The sequence below is a fragment of the Gossypium hirsutum genome, chromosome D05 (assembly GCF_007990345.1).
Source record: "Gossypium hirsutum isolate 1008001.06 chromosome D05, Gossypium_hirsutum_v2.1, whole genome shotgun sequence".
In the NCBI taxonomy this organism is placed as follows: domain Eukaryota; kingdom Viridiplantae; phylum Streptophyta; class Magnoliopsida; order Malvales; family Malvaceae; genus Gossypium; species Gossypium hirsutum.
This window is the reverse complement of record NC_053441.1, coordinates 59067169-59086658: the sequence shown is the minus strand read 5'-3', so window position 1 is coordinate 59086658 and position 19490 is coordinate 59067169. Positions and strand designations below refer to the sequence as shown.

Below are 19490 nucleotides of genomic sequence, written 5' to 3'. Positions count from 1 at the left end.
AACTATCGAATCAAAATACTAATCACAAATCATACCATAATTGAATCTCCGAAACATTTAAAACATATAATAATATAAGGAGACTCATAATTAATATATATTCCTAACTTTCTTTGAGGATTCACTCATCTTTGTTGTGGTGGAGCAATTGGAATATATATGCACATACAAAAATTCAAAGATCAGAAATATTTAGCTTTTGACCAAAAGTCTATTGTAAATGGGAGTATTTATAACTTATTGGTTTGATGCATACAACACGTAAATCAACATAATCTCATGTTGAAATAGGAAGTTTAGTTCTCATAGGTAATGGTTTAGATATTAATTAGATGCGTTCAATTTTAATTATTTCTCTAAACTATTATGCGCATAAATAACAAGCTTTTACGAAAGTTTTTCAAACTCATATACAACAATCAGTAAAAGATTGAGATATAAACTCATCAGCATTAGCAGGATGAATTATCTTAATTGTATAATCTGAAATTAATTATTTAAACAAGCAATCTTTCAAACTACAAGTTGCAGGGTGATAACACATATGTGATTATTTTGTAGATGTATCTACTAGAAATCATATAATATCAAAATCATCCACATGGTAGATGAATGGACCCATATTCATTTCAGAAATGTAAGAAATTAAATCTCAACTTTAGCTAGTGAGTTCCTTAAGCATTTTCATTGAGAACAAGTAACAAATGAGAATTCTTTAAATTTAAAAAATCTTATAATTCTTTAAAAATATCCATATGAATTCTCTATTAATTTTCACATCATATATGATCTAGGATAGTTTAACTGGTCACGTCAAGTAGTAAATGCATTTGTATATGTAAACTTCTAGTTTACTTTAACATGCATTTCAATTGTACTAATCATGTCAATATAAATTGTGACAAATTGATAATTTTACTGTCATTCCTTTTACTTTGTATCCACATATAAGTATTATTGTAACACCACAAACCTCGCCTAAACGTTATGGCCGAATCTGGAGATGTTACAAAGAAAAATTAGAATCCATCATTCTCATTAAAAATATTGTACCACTTTATTTTAAAAATATGTTGTTGTACACCTTAGTGAAAACCACCGATTGTTTACTTTTTTTAATTTAAGCAATAATTTGCAGCGGAAGTTTAAAACTCGTATATTTTGAAAATTGCAAAAGTTTTCTCGAAAATGATTGATTGCATTAATAGTTGTTTTCGTAAAACATTTTGTCAAACGTTGTAGGAAAATTGAAAATAAATCCAAATCTAAAATTTAAAAACCAAATAGTTCAGAGAGTCCAAAAATTACAAATTTCTCAAAAACCAAAAATTTAAATAATTTTTTTTTGTGAAAACAAAGTTTACAGGCGTGTTGTCACAATTGAGTCTTCGTCGCACTGACCCACTTATGCTTGAGGGTTACCTGAACAGAATAGACAATCGAAAAGTGAGTTTTTTTTTAAAAAAAACTCAGTGTGCAACTCAACGAAATCATAAATTCAGATTTTATCGCATAAAAGAACAAATACAGACATAAGTTCTTAACAAAATCATATTATCAACAAAATCATACAGATATACAAAGTCCTACCCCCATCCTCTACACACCAACTCCGACTATCCCAACACACCATGTGAGGTATAAAACACCCACCCATCCATCCCAACACACCACACACTGTCCGTACGACACTTACTAGAATAATCCTAGCCGTGCTGCCAATGTATCAGCAATATAATGCCTCACAGAATACTTCCTCCATAAATCACATATCCCGCCCCACAATCAGATACATCAGAATATCAGATAAAATAGAATAATCATATACCAGATACCAGAATTATCATAACTAACATACTCGTATAACAAATAATAGACATGTATATACATAACAGATCACACACTTAGTATTACGTTACATACATTTAGGTATTGCTTATGCTAGATATCATACAAACAATCTATCAAACCTCATGCTTTAAGGCTTATCTAAGCCCACACTAATCCCACGGAAGCTCTACAGTTGATTGGAGTGACGTGTATGAACCCTAGGGAAAAATTTAAAAATATGTGGGCCCACACGCCCAAATTGGCCTAGGTAATGTGACCCACACGGCCACAAATACATTTGTCACATGGCCTACCACATAGTTGGGCACATGGCCAGGCACACGCCTGTGTGGCATCGACAGGCTAGATTTTTAGCTTTCATCAATTGCCGTTTTCTCGCTTTTCGTTACACACCTAGTTCATTTTTTATGTGAAAGCAACTCTGAGACCCCCGAAACCTAAGAAACAACATTCCAACAACTATTTTAGCAATCAATTTAGGAATTCAACAAGACTAAACTGAACATCGCACTTGAACTTACCGCTAACGAACATGAATTAGGCCGTTGGAGCATAATCCTTTACTTCACAACCTTCTTCTAAATGTAGAACCTACTAATTAATGGCTACAAAATAACATTGCTAACATCCCATAATTCTAAACATTAAAGATAAGCAAAGCTCTACTTACCAAGCCGAATGAAGAACCCGAAAAATCCAAGTTGCAACAATTGAGTGGATGATTCGCGAACAGAATCAAAAGAAGAAAGAAAGGAGAATTTGCAGAGAAAGGGGAAAAAGAACGTCAGAAAGGGAAAAAGGATTCTAACTCCACCAAAACAGACCCACTACTCTCATCCAACTACCTCAGAATTCTAACTCCATCCAACTTCTACTATTCAACTTGCACACACTTACAAAAGCAACAATTAACATCCTTCGCTCACACGGAAGTTCAAACACAGGACCCTAAGGCAAGCTAACACCTTACCACTTGAACCAACAGACTCATTCTGATATGAGTTGGTCGAAAATATAATATAAGCCCATCCGATAGGGATAAAGCTAGGAACAAAATTAGTAGAATTTCCAAAAGTAAAACTTAAACCCAAGACCTCAAACACGCACCCAAATCACTTAACCACTGAACTAGATATTCATTTATGACAGAATTCGCAAAAACAAATTTAAATAAATCAGGGTGTTACAACTATTGTGATATTTACTACTGAAAATGTCTGAATCAATGTGAAATTTATAATGCCACTAAGTCAACAAAATAAATATAATTTTCAAACAATTATATGCAATATTCGCTTTAAGGAATATGCCAAAATCTTCAAATCTTCAAATAAGATAAATATTTTCTATCTGTAATGATAGAACTTATTACTACATTTTCATATCTTTTCTCAAAAAATATTAGCAGAATCAAAATATTTGGGCATACGCTACATATGTGTCCAATAATATTTCATATCATATTGATATAACATAAGTTATCTTTACCTTTTAAAGAGTTATGTTGAAAACTTTCATTGTTCTCTTATTTATTACTATGTTCCCACTTTTAATGGTCCATGATTATATAATTATTTTCTTTATATTTGCCTTCATTTCGAGGAATGCAACAGATTCAGTAGGGTAGACTTCTAAACACCTGCATTGATTTTTTATTTCATAATTACCATTGTAAACATCCGTGGATTTCAAATCAGAATCTATCTATTCGTGTTGTCATGATTAGCTTCCAATTATAATAAACATGACATAATAAATAAATCATAGTAAAATATACCTGAAAATCTTTAACATCATCGTTATCACCCATGTAAGGATTATATAAATTTCTTTGGATAATGATTACCCATAGTGTGCAAGCCTCAATTGAAGACTGAAATTGCAATAGCTCTAAAAGGCAATTGACAACAACTTGAGCAATAGATGTGGAGTGACCGCATTATAAAATAAAAGAGAGTCGTGCTAATAGCATGAGAATAAAAAACAAAGAAAATGGGAGAGCAAAAGAGAAAGCGTATTTTATTGATCAATCGGAATATTTACAAAGTTTTTCCAAAGTCTCTATTTATAAGCATAAGAAGTATAAATGAAGTAGATATCTACTTCTAATGACTATTAGAATTTAAAGTATATCAAAACTTATCTTGATCTTGTTGGACATCCACTTAATAAGATATTCATAACAATTTAAGATTTTTTTATACTTTTAAGAGGTTTTTTTTTATAATTTTTTATTTTCTCTTTTTATAAAGAAGTTATATTTTTATTGAAATGTGAAATCCTTTTATATGTTTTTAATAAGGACTAAATTGACAAAAACTATAAACATTGAAGGTTAAAAAAAAGTTGATTTATCATTTTATAATTGTTACAACAATAACTTCAACAACAAAATTGGATGGGGTGACTAAAATTTTTAAATAAAAAAATACATAAACTCAATCTTTCATAATTAAAGTATAGAGATTAAATTAAATTTCAAAAGAGTGAAATAACTTATAATAAATTTAAAGCAAAATCAAATTCAACTTATTTTAGAAGTAGACAATACTTATAGATATAATTCAGAGTTGAGATGAATCAAGCTTTTAAAGGACAAAATTTCCAAATGCTTCTTTTTTATCTATTGGACTCAAATCCGAAAATTTACTTAAATACACCAAACTTTTTATCATTCTATCCAAAATAATTTTTAAAAAAAATTTGTAGTGTCATATGAAATTCATTTTTAACTTTTATGCAGTCTTGATATGGGACACAATCTATTGCAAGTAGATAAATCAATTGTCAATTATATCACATAAAAGAACAAATTAAAGACATGAAAGTCAAAAATAAAAACTTCCCAATGAATTATTAAATGCTAAAAAATACTATTAGTTAATTAAAGAAAAATAAAATAAAAGAGAAAACAAGGTGGGTTTGGTGAGTTTTCACGTGAAGATGGGGTATGATTTGTTGACCAAACAAAAGGCCTCTTTTTTTTTATTCATAAAGAGGCTCGCACGAGCCTAAACGATACACCCAGTTCTATGATTACTAAGCCGAGAATGGCTGGCTGCTGTTCCAATGCAATATTCGAGCAACAACAAACGGGGGAGGTGTAAAACAACACAACCCAATATCAGGAGACCTTCCTATCTTCGCCATGCCATTAGCAACCATATTTTGAGTCTTAATGACGTGAAGAAAACTCAGTTAACCCATTGTAATCTGCATGAACGTTGCAAATAGCTTCAATCAAAAGAGCATTATCACTCTTGACTTCAAATAAGCCCTTCATGCATTGTTTTGGACACTACTCCCCATGCCCTTATCCCAAGACATATTCGACATCAGAACTTCTCTTAAGCTACTATGTGCATCATGAAAAAAACAAAACTATTTCGGCATTTCAACAACCTCCAGCAAATGAGTGGAAACAATGAACACCAATTAGTTTCATCAATTTGAATTCTTCCAAAATTACGCAAATTCCAAAGAACCTACTCCTTGATTTGCATTGCGAAGAATACCCTACTTGTTGAAGTCGGTACAACACCACTCCACACACTCGTTGCAAATGTGCAATATTGCAAGGCATGCAGAGAAGTTTCAACACTAGCCCCACCTGTTCCATCTACCATCAGTTGTCATATTACGACAAACTCGTTCCTTATTTGTCAATAGTCTCCCTTTCAACAAGAGCCGAAGGAAGTGACCAACTCCTTGGGGGTACCGGGTACAGTGATGGATCCAGTAAACGATTAGGGGCAAACTTATATATTAGCATAGTTGACTACATATTTTTATTATTATTAATTTTTATGTATAATTATTTAATAATTAAAATATACATATATATTTATGATTTGAAATATGAATAAGATTAAAATTTAACCTTTTAACCTTGATAATTGTATTGCATTTTCAATTTCTAATACCAACAATAAATTTTCTCATCAATAGGATATCCTAACATTATATGTTGAAATGACCCAACTTTGATGTAAGTATGTCGAATCTCATCTTGTTGGTGTACCGAATAAATCCAAATTGGTGGATGCTTCCCAAGATCATGTTCCAAAGAATTTATATCATCTTCTTTTTCATCCAATATCTGGAGGACTTTAATTGAACGTTCTTTTTCATGCACAAAATTTTCATCGTTCAATTATTAAGAGTGATGGAGCAGATGTATAAGTTGGAAAGCTCATTTTTTTGAAAAAAAAAATCAATCCAAATCAATCAACCTAAAAATTGATATAATAAATATTATAATTAAAATTATATAGCTAAATAGCTAATTGCACTACAATCATCCATCTTTAGCGAAAACAATAATTATTTAATTAAGAAATTATCAAATGCTATAAATATCTAGTAAAATAATTAAGAAATACTCTTGGCTTTACATGTTCATATATAAAAAATTAAGCTAAAACATATAAAAAAAATTAAATAAAATCCTAATAAAATTATAAACACTAAACCCTAAAATTTGAGAATTTTTTCTTTTGGGTACTTATAGATAATATAGAAATATAGAACTGCAAAAGAAATAAAGAAAGCAAGTTAAAATATTAAAGAATACCTTGAATTTTTTTCTTGTTCTTCTTCTTCTTTGGTGATATTATCTTCTTTTTTTCTCTTATACTTTGTTAATTGCTTTCTTCCACTACTACTCCTTTTCTCTTTTTAGTTTGTCCTAGGCTGTATTTGTTTTTCTTCAGTTTTATGGGTAAAAGTTTTGTTCTTTAGTTGTTTTATTTAAAAAAAAATTAATGATTTATTTATTTTTATTGTAGCTTCTTTAAGCATTAAAAATTTGAAACTTCTAACTTTGAAAAAGGGGTTGGTATTTTTTATTTTGAGTTCGGAGGGTAGAATTTAAATTTTTAAAGAGTTTAATGTAATAAAATTCATCTTAAAGGGAGTGTTATGTAAATTTCTAAAAAGCTAGGGGTCAATAGCCCCCACCTGCCCCTTGTATCCGCGTATTTCCAAACCAGTCCCAAAAGTATCACTTACCATAGCTTCATATGTAATAGTGGTAGAGAAAACTTCGTTCTTATTCCACTTCCAGGCCAAGATACACCTCTTTCATATTATCTGATGCAGGAATAATACTCGAAATCTTAGAAATAATATAGGCTGGTGGTAACCTAACTTTGAGATCCCTACAAGCCTAGTCCCCACTCGAATTCATCATATCTCTAACACAAAAATCCTCTCGCAAGGGTGCAACTCCAACATGAAAAGCTTTCAAGGGCTCAACATCTTTAACCTAATAATCATTCCAAAAATTAATCAATCTCCCATTACCTAGCGACCAAAAAGTTCCTTGAAGCACCTCATTCCCGATGTTGGACAAAGCTCACCAAGTATTAGAGCAAGAAGACCAAACAATAGATTCTGGACAGAAGCCTTGAATATTGTCTTTATCTCTCAAAACTCTATCCAAAACACACCACACTTGGTTAAGAGTTGAAAGCCAACCTTTAGCAAAAGAAACCTTATTAGTCACACATAAATTCCTCATTCCAAGGGCTTAGTATTTATTCACTAGGGACCTCAAGCTTTCAAATTATAACATAGATTTCTAACATCTTTTATTCTATTCAATTTGGTCCCTAGTGACATATAGCTTAACTTAAATTCAACCTTAATTCACCACTTCCCACTACGTTCTAAAACATGGTCTTAACACAAATTGAGGTTAGCATTTATCTATTCATCACTTTCAAGCTTCAGTCTCACCAGAACTCAATAACAGTAACTTGAATTAAACTTATCAATTGGAAAACCTAATACTTCGGTTAGATAAATCAAGCTTTAGTGATCAAGAATTCTTAAAAATTACCAAGGAAGTCTTCCTTACCTTGTTGAATTTATGACCGAATATGAAGGGGATTTAAAACCCTTTTCTCCTTTCTTTTTCTATACCATATACGGAACTATGGGAAGAAGAAGATGAATGTTTAATCCCTCTCCCACTCACTTAGTGTGTATATATATATATATATGAGTGATTAGTAAATTAATTAACCTTAAAATATGATAATCCAATTGCAAAAACCTAGCATATCTTTAGTTAGTCGGGAAGGATGGTTATGATCAATTCTTGGCACTAACCATGTTTTAGTCATGGTTTTATTGCATTAATGTCCTTGGTTGAATTGTTACAGAAGTCCTCTTGCATTTCCTTAATCAATTCTCACTTGTGTTGACAGTTTTACAATTCAGTCATTGTATTATAATTAACAACTGTCTCGATAATTCAATATTATAATATCATACTCTATATGTAAATTCAATTCGTTTTATGAAATCCGACTTCGAAACCATAATTTTCAACACAAATTAAAATTGAGTTGTTACATGTTAATTACTGACACGTAGTAATTAAATCATTCGTCTTGGACAAATTACTCGTGGTCACATTATTTTTCCATTGATCATATAATGTCGATAAGAGGATATCATTTATCCTTTATTAGGATATAAATTTCACTATTGTAAGCAAAGTTATGTCATGCAGAAGTCGTATACCCAACATATCAGCTTTCGGCTCTATTACCAATTAAACTTATGCTTTTAATATATCAAAGCATATGAGTCACGCGCACATATTCTGCCACTTACTCAGGATTGAGGTAAGCCACACTATGAACGTCACAAGTGAATAAATCCATAAACATATGTAGAATTTGTTCTACTTATGTCATGTTTGATGTATTGCCAGTCCAAATAATGACATCTATATCTTCATCTTCTAGAAGTCATCCACTCTGATATCCAAGATAATGTATCTCCCTAATTTGGACTTAATAGGTGACATAATAAATTTTTAATCAACTTGCTCAATTTCAATTAGACTATGAACTATTTAAACTATCTACTAATATAAGTTATCTTCTCGTTTAGATAATCAATGAACTAATATTTATTTTAATTTTATTTTGCGATTAAAAATCGTTGAGGACATTGTACAAAAAATTATTCGAAAAATTATAAATAAATTATATTAAAGGTATTAAATCTTAATAGTTTAAACTAGTCGGATCGAAAATTGAGTCATTTGAATAGTGAACCGGTATTCTTGAAAAGGTATTTAATAGTTTTACAAGTTGGGAGGCCATTCCTTAGATGAGGTGGCCTTCTCCACCGGCCATGTCCACTCAACGTTTTTACCTTCTTTGACTCTTTTGATAGCATTCACGTGCTTAAATTTTAATATAAATAAATATTTAATTAAATCATTAAATTTTATAATAAATTTAATATAAAATAATATGAATAAAAAATTAAAGTTAATTATATATATTTTAAATTTTTTATAAAATATATATTAAATTTTAATAAACATCAACGTCAATGGTTGCATTGTAAATAGGGAAGTGACACGCGTGCTTCAAAAATTGATTCTTTTTTGTTCAGATTTGTATATATATATTTTATTGTTTTCGTTTATTTTATCTGATTTTAATTTTTTCCATCTAATTATAATTGTTTTTAAAAATATTTATATTCGTATAAAATTTTTATTTTTCGTAATTCATATAATGTAAAATTTAAATAATATTTTTGAATTATTTTTATTAAATTTTAAGTAAGGAATTAAATTTCTAGAAATAAAAGGATAGTAACTAAATTTCAAACGTATAAAGAGTACAGGGACTTATGTTGTATTTAACCAAAACAAAACTTATGAAACAGACAAATGTATGTAGGTACTGACAAATAGAAAAAGAATGGAAAATAAAAGGAAAAAACCTCATTTTTAGGTTATCAAAAGTCAGCTCTGATGGCTACACATTTCAAATCACAGTCCAAAACTGTACCTTCTTAGCTTCTTGTTTTTTGTTCAATAAAATACAGATTCTCTCCCTAACTGTATCACAAATAGCAAAGCGAAGAACTTTCCTTTCCTTTCTTTAATTTGAAATGTCTTCTCTATTAAGATTCTGTACCTTTTTTTTCTGCTTTGAAAATCCAAGAGTGAGAAACTAAGAAACTTCTGGTTTTGAAAATAAGTCAAATCAGTTAGGCCATTTTGTAGAAAAATAAAGCCAAAGTTGGTCACTGTTGGATTATTAAATTTTTCTTCTTTAAATGTTGGGTTTTTAAGAAACTATTTACTTCACCGCAGTTATATATATTTTTTGAGTTTTGGGATCCGATTTTTCTGACAGTTAAAAAAGATACATTGCTGATTTACTTGGAAGGTGATTTTGAGAACTGGGTCTTTCTCATTTTCATCCAAAAGGGGTTGTAAGTGTGTGTTTTTTTTCTTTGTTTACAAGGTGTTTGATGTTGGGTTTGTTTTGGGATGTGCATGAATGAACACTTTCATGTGTGAACTTAAGTTCTGAATTTCTTCATTTATGATCTTGGGATTTGGTCTTTTTACAGGTGGGGATTGTTGATCTCAATAAATTTTTGGAATGTGAGCATGTAAGTTACTCATTATCTGTTTTTTTTTCCTTCTTTGCATATGAAAAGGATATCTCTTTCGTGATATTGCTTACATTTTACTAATTTGGGGATTTTCTCTTTTCCTTTTTGTCTTTTTTTTCTCAGAAATGTTGACTATGAGATTCAATCCAGTGACTTCCCTCAATTGGGTATTCTTATCTTGCTTTATCTGTTCTACACTGAGCTTTGAGACTTCAAGCCAACACTGTGATCCAAATGATTTGTTGGCATTGAAACAATTTGTTGGGAACCTCACAGCTGGTTCCATCATCACTTCATGGTCTAATGAATCCATTTGTTGTCAATGGGATGGTGTTGTTTGTGGGAATAATATCAATGTCTCAGTTTCTAATAGAGTCATTGCTTTGATTCTTCATGGGAAGGGTCTCAAAGGGAAAATCTCAAGCTCTTTAGCCAGTTTAGATCACCTTAAACGGCTTGACCTTTCGTGCAATCATCTTCGAGATCCCTTGCCTTTAGAACTCTCAAATTTGAAGCAGTTGGAGTACCTGGATTTGAGCCATAACATGCTTTCGGGGCCGGTTTCGAGCTCTGTTTCCGGTTTGGAATCTATTCAATGGCTGAATCTTTCGAGCAATTCATTTGATGGTGACCTGTTAGAGCTTGGAAGGTTTCCGGATATTGTTGTGTTCAACTTGAGCAACAATTCGTTTACCGGCCAATTCGGATCTCGAATCTGCAGTAACTCGAAACGGATTCAGGTTCTTGATTTGTCAATGAACCACTTAGTAGGGAGTCTTGAAGCCCTAGAGAATTGTAGTATGTCTCTACAACAGTTGCATTTGGACTATAATTCATTTGCAGGCGGTTTTCCCGACTCGTTGTACTCGATGTCGTCACTGCAGGGTCTTTCGATCGCCGGAAACAATTTCTCGGGTCAATTAAGCAAGGAATTGAGTAAGCTCTCTAGCCTTAAATCCTTGATTATATCTGGAAACCATTTTTCGGGTAGACTGCCTGATATCTTTGAGAACCTCACACAATTAGAGTTGTTGTGTGCACACTCGAATTTGTTTTCTGGTCCATTGCCATCGTCCCTGGCGCAATGCTTGAAGCTTCGTATACTTGATCTTCAGAACAATTCGTTTAGTGGTCCTCTTGATCTTGATTTTACCGGAATGTCGAATCTTTACTCACTTGATCTCGCTACTAATCATTTTACTGGTTCCCTGCCTGTTTCACTATCTGATTGTAAAGGACTGAATGTTTTGAGCTTGGCGAAGAATGAATTCCGTGGCCAAATCCCCAAGACTTACGCCAATCTCGGATCGCTTGTGTTCCTCTCGTTGTCGAATAATAGTTTTATCGATTTACCTGGAGCTCTATCTGTGCTTCAGCACTGCAAAAATCTCTCCACTCTTATCCTCACAAAGAATTTATATGGAGAGGAAATTCCCAGAAATGTAAGCGGATTTCAGAGCTTAACAATTTTAGCACTCGGAAATTGTGCTCTGAAAGGCCAAATACCGGATTGGTTGTTGCGATGCGAGAAGCTTGAAGTGTTGGATTTGTCATGGAATCACTTAAATGGAAGCATTCCGACTTGGATCGGCCAGATGAAGAAGTTGTTTTACTTGGACTTCTCGAATAACTCTCTCACCGGAGAAATCCCGAAGAGTTTAACAGAGCTAAAGAGCCTCACTTCTTCGAATTGCAGCTCATCGATTTCTTCATCTTCAGCTGGAATCCCGCTTTACGTGAAGCGGAATCGGAGTGCTAGCGGTCTTCCATACAAGCGGCTTTCGAGTTTTCCGCCAGCATTATACTTGAGCAATAACAGATTAAATGGGACGATATTGCCTAAATTCGGGCGATTGAAGCAACTCCATGTCTTAGATTTGAGCTGGAATAACATCACTGGGGTCATCCCTAGTTCCATTTCTGATATGGAAAACTTGGAAATTCTCGATTTATCGCACAATAACTTGCACGGATCAATTCCTTCATCATTTTCCAAGCTCACATTTTTGTCAAAATTTAGTGTTGCCTATAATCACTTGCATGGTGTGATTCCAACTGATGGACAGTTTTATAGCTTTCCCAACTCGAGCTTTGAGGGGAATCCCGGACTTTGTGGGAAAATAGTCTCTCCTTGCGATGTTTTCAACAGTATGCTAAAGCCAACTATTCCATCCGGTTCAAGCAAGAAGTTCAGTCGAAGCAGCATTCTTGGAATAACAGTCAGTATAGGAGTTGGAATTTCCTTGCTTCTTGCTATTGTTATACTTAGAATGTTAAGGAGGGATGCCGGTGATCGGATTGATGATTTTGATGAGGAACTTAGCCAATCACATGGGTTATTTGAAGGTTTTGGTACATCAAAATTGGTTCTTTTCCAAAGCTCGCACTGCAAGGAGCTCACGGTGATGGACTTGTTAAACTCTACAAACAATTTCAACCAAGCAAACATAATTGGCTGCGGCGGCTTTGGACTGGTATACAAAGCCTACCTTCCCGATGGCACAAAAGCTGCTGTCAAGAGGCTTTCCGGTGATTGCGGTCAGATGGAACGTGAGTTCCAAGCTGAAGTTGAAGCCCTTTCGAGAGCTCAGCACAAGAACCTTGTTTCTCTACAAGGTTACTGTAAGCATGGTAACGACCGATTATTAATTTACTCGTATATGGAGAATGGAAGCTTGGATTATTGGCTGCATGAGAGTGTTGGTGAGTCGTCGGTTCTCAAATGGGACGTAAGGCTCAGGATCGCTCAAGGAGCTGCTTGTGGGTTGGCTTATTTGCATAAGATTTGTGAACCGAACATAGTTCACCGGGACGTAAAATCCAGCAACATTCTTTTGGATGAAAAGTTTGAAGCTCATTTAGCAGATTTTGGCCTTTCAAGGCTACTTCGTCCGTATGATACCCATGTCACAACAGACTTAGTTGGAACATTGGGTTATATTCCTCCGGAGTACAGCCAGACCCTAACTGCAACCTGCAGAGGTGATGTTTACAGTTTCGGTGTTGTTCTTTTGGAGCTTCTTACCGGCAGAAGGCCTGTCGAAGTACGCAAAGGGAAAAACTGTCGGGATTTGGTCTCCTGGATGTTTCAGATGAAATCCGAGAAAAGGGAGTCGGAGATTATAGACTCCTCGATATGGGACAAGGATAACGAAAAACAGATGTTTGAAATGCTTGAAATTGCCTGTAAGTGCTTAGACCCGGACCCGAAGCGGAGACCCTTAATCGACGAAGTTGTATCGTGTCTGAATAGCATTGAAAATGAGGTTGTTCAACAATGAACATCCATTGCTTCACTCATCGAAGTCTTCTTTGGGTTCGGAAGGGTATACAAATGGTTCAAACTCGATTTGTATACTAGCAGTTTGCGAGTTGTATACATAGGCTATTTCAGCTGTTTATTCGATCCGAAATATGCAATTATAAAAGAATATCTAATCATTTCCTCCAACTTTTCCTTCTCCGAATCAGGTATGTAGCGGTTCAACTTCAAATGGACCGGTTATTTCTCGTATCATGATTTCATTTGAAAGTTTGCAGTGATCGTAATTCTTATGCTTCTCAAAACGGCTGAGATTACTAACATGAGATGATGCTTTTTTATGATATAAATGCAATGCATCATCATACATGAATTCATCGATTACTTCGATTCACAGTCGATGCACCAAAATGGCTATTATTGTATCAGTTCCCCGGTGAGAAAAAGAAGCTTAACCATGGCTGTTGTCATGCGACCAGGTCGGGTCTTGTATCCAAATTTGCATAGGATTGCACTTTGATCGTCATGGTATGGAGAGTATATCAGTGTCTGGAATATGTTTCTAACAACCTGTATGTGTGTATATATATGTAAACACATATTTTAAGTACTATTTTCGTATCCATAGTGTGTATATATGTGTAAACAAGCATCCAAGGTTGTTTTTCCCTCCATTAGTTTTGAGTAGGAGCTTGGAAACAAGTTAAAAAACATGTTGTTAGTCCATGTAATCTTCGTAAATTTAAAATTTAGTCTATATACTTTTATTTTTAGGAATTTAATCTATTTACTGTTCAGATTTTAAAATTTAAGTTCAACTCTTAACCTTGTTAAAATTATAGGTTAATTTTAGGTTCATTATAACGTTACAGTAACAAATTTAACCATAATAATTAGATCTGCGAAGGATATGGTATTTTAAAAGGAAAAAGCAGTTGGTGTTTTTCCACAAAAGTGGAGGGGGAGTAGTTGTTATCTGTCCAGTAAGACAAAAAGAAGAATCCCTTTTTGACTTTATTTGTATTTCCTAACTAAAGTTAATAATTACCAATTAACAAATCAAACTTTGGGATGATAATGATTGATTTGGATACCTTTTTTATTGTTTATAAATTCAGATATTGCATGTTTAGAATAATGCAGCTATTGACTTTTAACTATTTCATATACAATTATCATAATTTGCTTTACATTTCTGAATAATATTTTCAGAATTATAGGTATTTGGGAGGGTTGGATTTTGTTATTACTCTTTGTATTTTGTGAATATTATGGATTTAATTTTTGTATTTTTTTAAAATTTGAAATTTTAGTCTTGATCCAAGTAATAGCCGTTAAATTCATTTGGTTGAATTCAATTACTAGTCTTTTATTATTTATACAGTTGTAGATCATTTCGTCTATTTTCTCCAATTGGATCATTCTAAGTCCCTATACTTTTTCGAATTTCGAAATTGTAATCTTAACACAAATGACAGTTGTTAATCGATTAATTAGATTTTTAGTGAATAATATTTAGAAATAATAGACTAACATGATATTACACATATGATAATGTATTTAGCGCATCGGATTTTAGAAATTGTAAAACTTTACTTAATGAATTTAACAATTATTATTTGGCGAAGACTAAAATTAGAATTGGTTAGAGTCGAAGTGAATTTGACTCGAAATATGAATATTAAATTTTATCTAAATTTATCCATAATTAAATGTATTAAAAATTTATATAACTAAAATTTGTATAAATATTTTAACTCCTTAAGCAACATAATAAAATGAAAATTTATTACCAAAAAATAAAAATAAAATGAAAATGACATAATGTTTGCTTTTCATAATCTAGATTAGGAAATAATTGAATGCCTATAAGGAAGATAGTATGGAAAATAGGTGAACCTATACTTTGAAAAGAAAAATCCCCTCCATTTATCTTGCTTTTAGTCTACAAATTAGGTGAGGTTTCATGGAAATTCAATGAATGATCTTTTCATTTACCTTGATTTATTTATTCAAAAGTTCATAGTGCATTATTTATTTAATAATTTAAATAATAAATATTTCAAAAAATTTAAACCGATAAAAATAACTCAATTTTTATATTTAAAACTTAAAAACAAGTAGCTGAAAAAAGTGGAAGCTGAAAAAAGTGGAAGTGGATTTTTTGTTTCCAGGCATTTGAGCTAAATACGAATTTCAATGAGAAATTTTTTCTCATCTTAAATTCCAAAATTGCATTTGCGCCAATGGAAACCATAAATTTCATACATAATAGAAGGATATGATAGATCTATCTTTTTTAGATAGTGAACAAACGAACCCCGCTCTATTCACTGGTACGGATTGTTGATACTTAAGTTGTTTCTTTTTTCTCAACCTATGATTTGAACAAGTTGCACATACACCCTAATACATATTCCCTGGTGCAAAGGACATCCCCCAAGAGCTCCAACTAAACTGATGCCGATGAACGGATTGTGACGGAATCTCCTTAACGTTAGCCCAATCAGCCGTTTTGATGCCAGACTCAACATTTTCACCATCGATTTTTAATTTTCACTATTATGGAAAAATATGTTTCACGATAGCTAAGAGCTTTTTTAGGTTCCGTCTGCAAAAATTTTTTCCCCAATTTAAATAAAATTATTTAAAAAAATATTTAATTGAAATTCAGGTTAGGCCGGGTTGAAAACAAAAATAAATTCATTGATACACACTAGAAATATGGGATGTTGCTCGCTGCTTGAAGCTGAATTGTGGCTCATTTTGGATGGTTTGAATCTTCTTTGGATCCAAGGCTTTAGACGTGTGGAGATTGTAAGCGACAGTGCTGCTGCTGTCCGCATCATATTGGATGAGTCTGCTGCTAAGCAGAGTATATCGCACAATTCGAGTTCTTTAGAATTGGCAAAGGAAGGTCAAAATACATCACATTGTCCGGGAAGCCAATGCGTTTGGCCTAAGCAGGCTGCTGAATCAACCACCTGCTGCACTGAGGAGCATTCTTTGCAAGGACAGTACAGGGACTGTTGGGGATAGGCTGAAATCACTACCCTCCTTTATGTAAACATTCAAACCTTACTCAACACACGTAGATCAATGCCATTAAATCACCTTAATATTTATTTCAATTCCTTTTATTCTCAACTCATGTTTCGTTGTTCATACAAATGCCCCTGCTTTAAAATTCACAAGCAATATTGGTTTTCCCCTAATTTCTTAACATTACCACCAAAAAGATCAAGAAGGTGCTAAGATCAAGATCAACAAGCTACACAAGTCAGAACAAAATCAACAATATTGAAAATAGACACTAAACCTCATTCTAGTTTCCACAATCTTTTATCACTGTGCAATGGTTATGTACAACTGATTCACATTGCAAGTGATGAACTTTCCACAATTTGTGAAATATTTCAGAGCAAGATCGATTTATTAGAGTGTATGATAAGATCCATAAACAAGGTGGCAGTGATTATATCTGCAGAAAAGCCCTTACCAACCATTTCCATAAGAAGTTGTGTTGCCTTTGAGGTATAGCTGTTGCGAAGGAACCCCCGAATCATTACATTATAACAGCAGCTATCAGGCAAACAGTCATTATCTCCCATGCTCCCAAACAACCTGTATGCTTCATCTGGCAATCCCTCTTTACACAGTCCATTAATCATTGCACGATATGTGACAACATTCGGTTTTAAACCATTGTCTGAGACTTGATGAAATAATTCCTTGGCAAATTCGATATGCCCAGCTTTGCACAACCCATCAATTAGGATATTATATGGGATAATATCAAGTTCCAACCCACTGTTTCGCATTGCTTGAAAAAGTTTCAATGCCTCCTCAATATGACCTGTTTTGCCTAAACCATTCAGCAAAATCGAACAAGTCACTAAATCTGGAACTTGTCCAGAAGCAAGCATCTTTCTAAACAGTTCACATGCAGTTGAAACTCTCCCTAACTGAAACATACTTTGCAAGAGAGTGTTGTATGTGAAAATATTCGGGATTGGTCCCTTTTGAGATATTTCATGAAAGAATTCCATTGCTTCGTCTAACCTCTTAGCTTTGCAATATCCATTGATCATAGTGTTGTAAGTAACTATATTAGGTGCACAACCCTTCTCAATCATCAGGTTGAAAACTCTTCTAGCTTTATCCATTTCATTCTGCAAGCAATGACCATTAACTAATGTATTATACGTGACAACATCAGGCTCAATGCCTCGCTTTATCATTGCGTCAACAATATCCTCAGCTTCAGAGACCATCCCTTCCTTGCAATGCGCATCAACCAATGTACTATACGTGACAACATCAGGCTCAATGCCTTGCTTTCTCATTGTGTCAACGATCTCTACAGCTTTAGAAATCGTTCCTTCCTTGCAAAGAGCATCAATCAATAATGTATATGTGACAATATCAAGTGAAATATTGTTATCAACCATTTCATTCAAAAGCCTTGTTGCCTCCTCCTGCTGGCCCAAATTACACATACCATGAATTAAGCAAGTGTAAGTTATGATATCTGGTCTAATGCCCTTAACCTTCATTTCAGATAAGAGATTGAGAGCCTCCTGTAACAAACCGTTCTTACAAAGGCAGTCAATGACAGTGCTATATGCTACAATATCGGGTTCATAACCTCTGCTTTCCATCAGCCTTAGAAACCTAGCAGCTCTAACAGTATTACCGGTCTTACACAACCCCTTAAGCATTGTACTGTAAACAATCGAATCAGGTTGATACCCTTTTTCAGTCATTTCATCGAACATACAAACGGCCTCAGAAATCTTACTTTGATTACAAAGCCCATTAATCAAAGTTGAAAAAATTACAACATCAGGCTCAACACCTAACTTCAGCATTTTCCCCAAAACAGAAAACCCAAAATCAATTCGACCTAATTGACAAAAGCAATTAATCAAGATGCTCATAGAATAAACATCGTGGGAAACACCCAATAATTCGATCTGTCTATACTTAGAAACAACAATGGCATAATGTTTCATCTTAACAATGGCTCCTAATAATTTAGTGAATTCCACAATTGAAGGCTTTGGGTACTTTTCAATCATCTTATTGAACAAACTCAAAGCATGATCGACATTATCGAAGCGGTGGTCTCTTTTTCCCTTTCCTCTAACAGGCATGGACATGGGTTTCTTACTTAGGCCTTCGATGTAGGTAGCAATGGTGTTAGAAGCAGAAGAAGAAATAGAGTGGAAATTAGAAAGATGGCTTCCAGCATTAACAACGGAACGAAGAATAAAAGAAGAAGGAAGCTTACCCATATCTTGAAAGCAGAAATGGCAGCGGCAGTAGCAGAAGAAGTGTAAATTTTGGGTTGCGAAGTGGTGTTGAGGGAAAGGGTTGGGAGCGTAATTTGGGTTTTTTATTTTTTTAATGTGAATAATATTTAATAAAAAAATTAAACTTTATTTTGAAATGCAATCTTCAATTATTATATACTTATAAATCTTCCTTTTAAATTTAATAGAATTACTATTTACTTTAATAAAATTTATTAAATTAATAAAACTACATTTTTCCTCAAAAGTAAGTAAATTAAATTTAATAAAATACATACAAATTATAAGAAAATTTAATAAATTAATAAAAATAAGTTTAGTATGGTGTCCAACCAAATGTATTCAAATCAAAATATTTTTAAAAACAATTAAAATTTAAAATTTAAAAATTCTAAACATCATGATTGTTTGGCTTATTTGAAGCCATTTAAACTTCACTCGATATTTCAACAATGTAAAAACATGAAATTTAAGAAGAAATGTAATACTAAAACTTATAAACTTGTTATGTCAAAATTAGTTACCGAAAACTTAAGTATCAAAAGCCAAAATATAAAGAATTATCACAAACTATCTGAATTTTCTGGGTTAACAATTTTGAATAGCCCATTTTGAGGACTTGT

At 33.0% G+C, this 19490-nt stretch overlaps 2 protein-coding genes across 2 annotated transcripts; one reads left to right on the top strand and one right to left on the bottom strand.

Annotated features, from left to right (window-relative positions):
- Positions 1-9606: 9606 nt before the first annotated feature.
- On the top strand, positions 9607-14323 carry LOC107903611 (phytosulfokine receptor 2). The gene is made up of 3 exons (XM_016829708.2): positions 9607-10104; positions 10246-10287; positions 10414-14323. The coding sequence occupies exon 3, from the start codon at positions 10416-10418 to the stop codon at positions 13569-13571; it is 3156 nt and encodes a 1051-aa protein (XP_016685197.2). The 5' UTR covers positions 9607-10104; positions 10246-10287; positions 10414-10415; the 3' UTR covers positions 13572-14323.
- Positions 14324-16657: 2334 nt separating this feature from the next.
- Positions 16658-18954, bottom strand: LOC107903614 (pentatricopeptide repeat-containing protein At1g62930, chloroplastic). Its single transcript, XM_041092326.1, has 2 exons — positions 18846-18954; positions 16658-18731 (listed from the first exon to the last, which is right to left on the bottom strand). Exons 1-2 carry the CDS (start codon positions 18847-18849, stop codon positions 16969-16971), a joined length of 1767 nt encoding a protein of 588 aa, XP_040948260.1. The 5' UTR covers positions 18850-18954; the 3' UTR covers positions 16658-16968.
- Positions 18955-19490: the final 536 nt, after the last annotated feature.

Excerpts from the sequence above, each read along its gene's own strand:
- LOC107903611 (XM_016829708.2), top strand. The coding sequence starts at position 10,416 with ATGTTGACTATGAGATTCAATCCAGTGACTTCCCTCAATTGGGTATTC.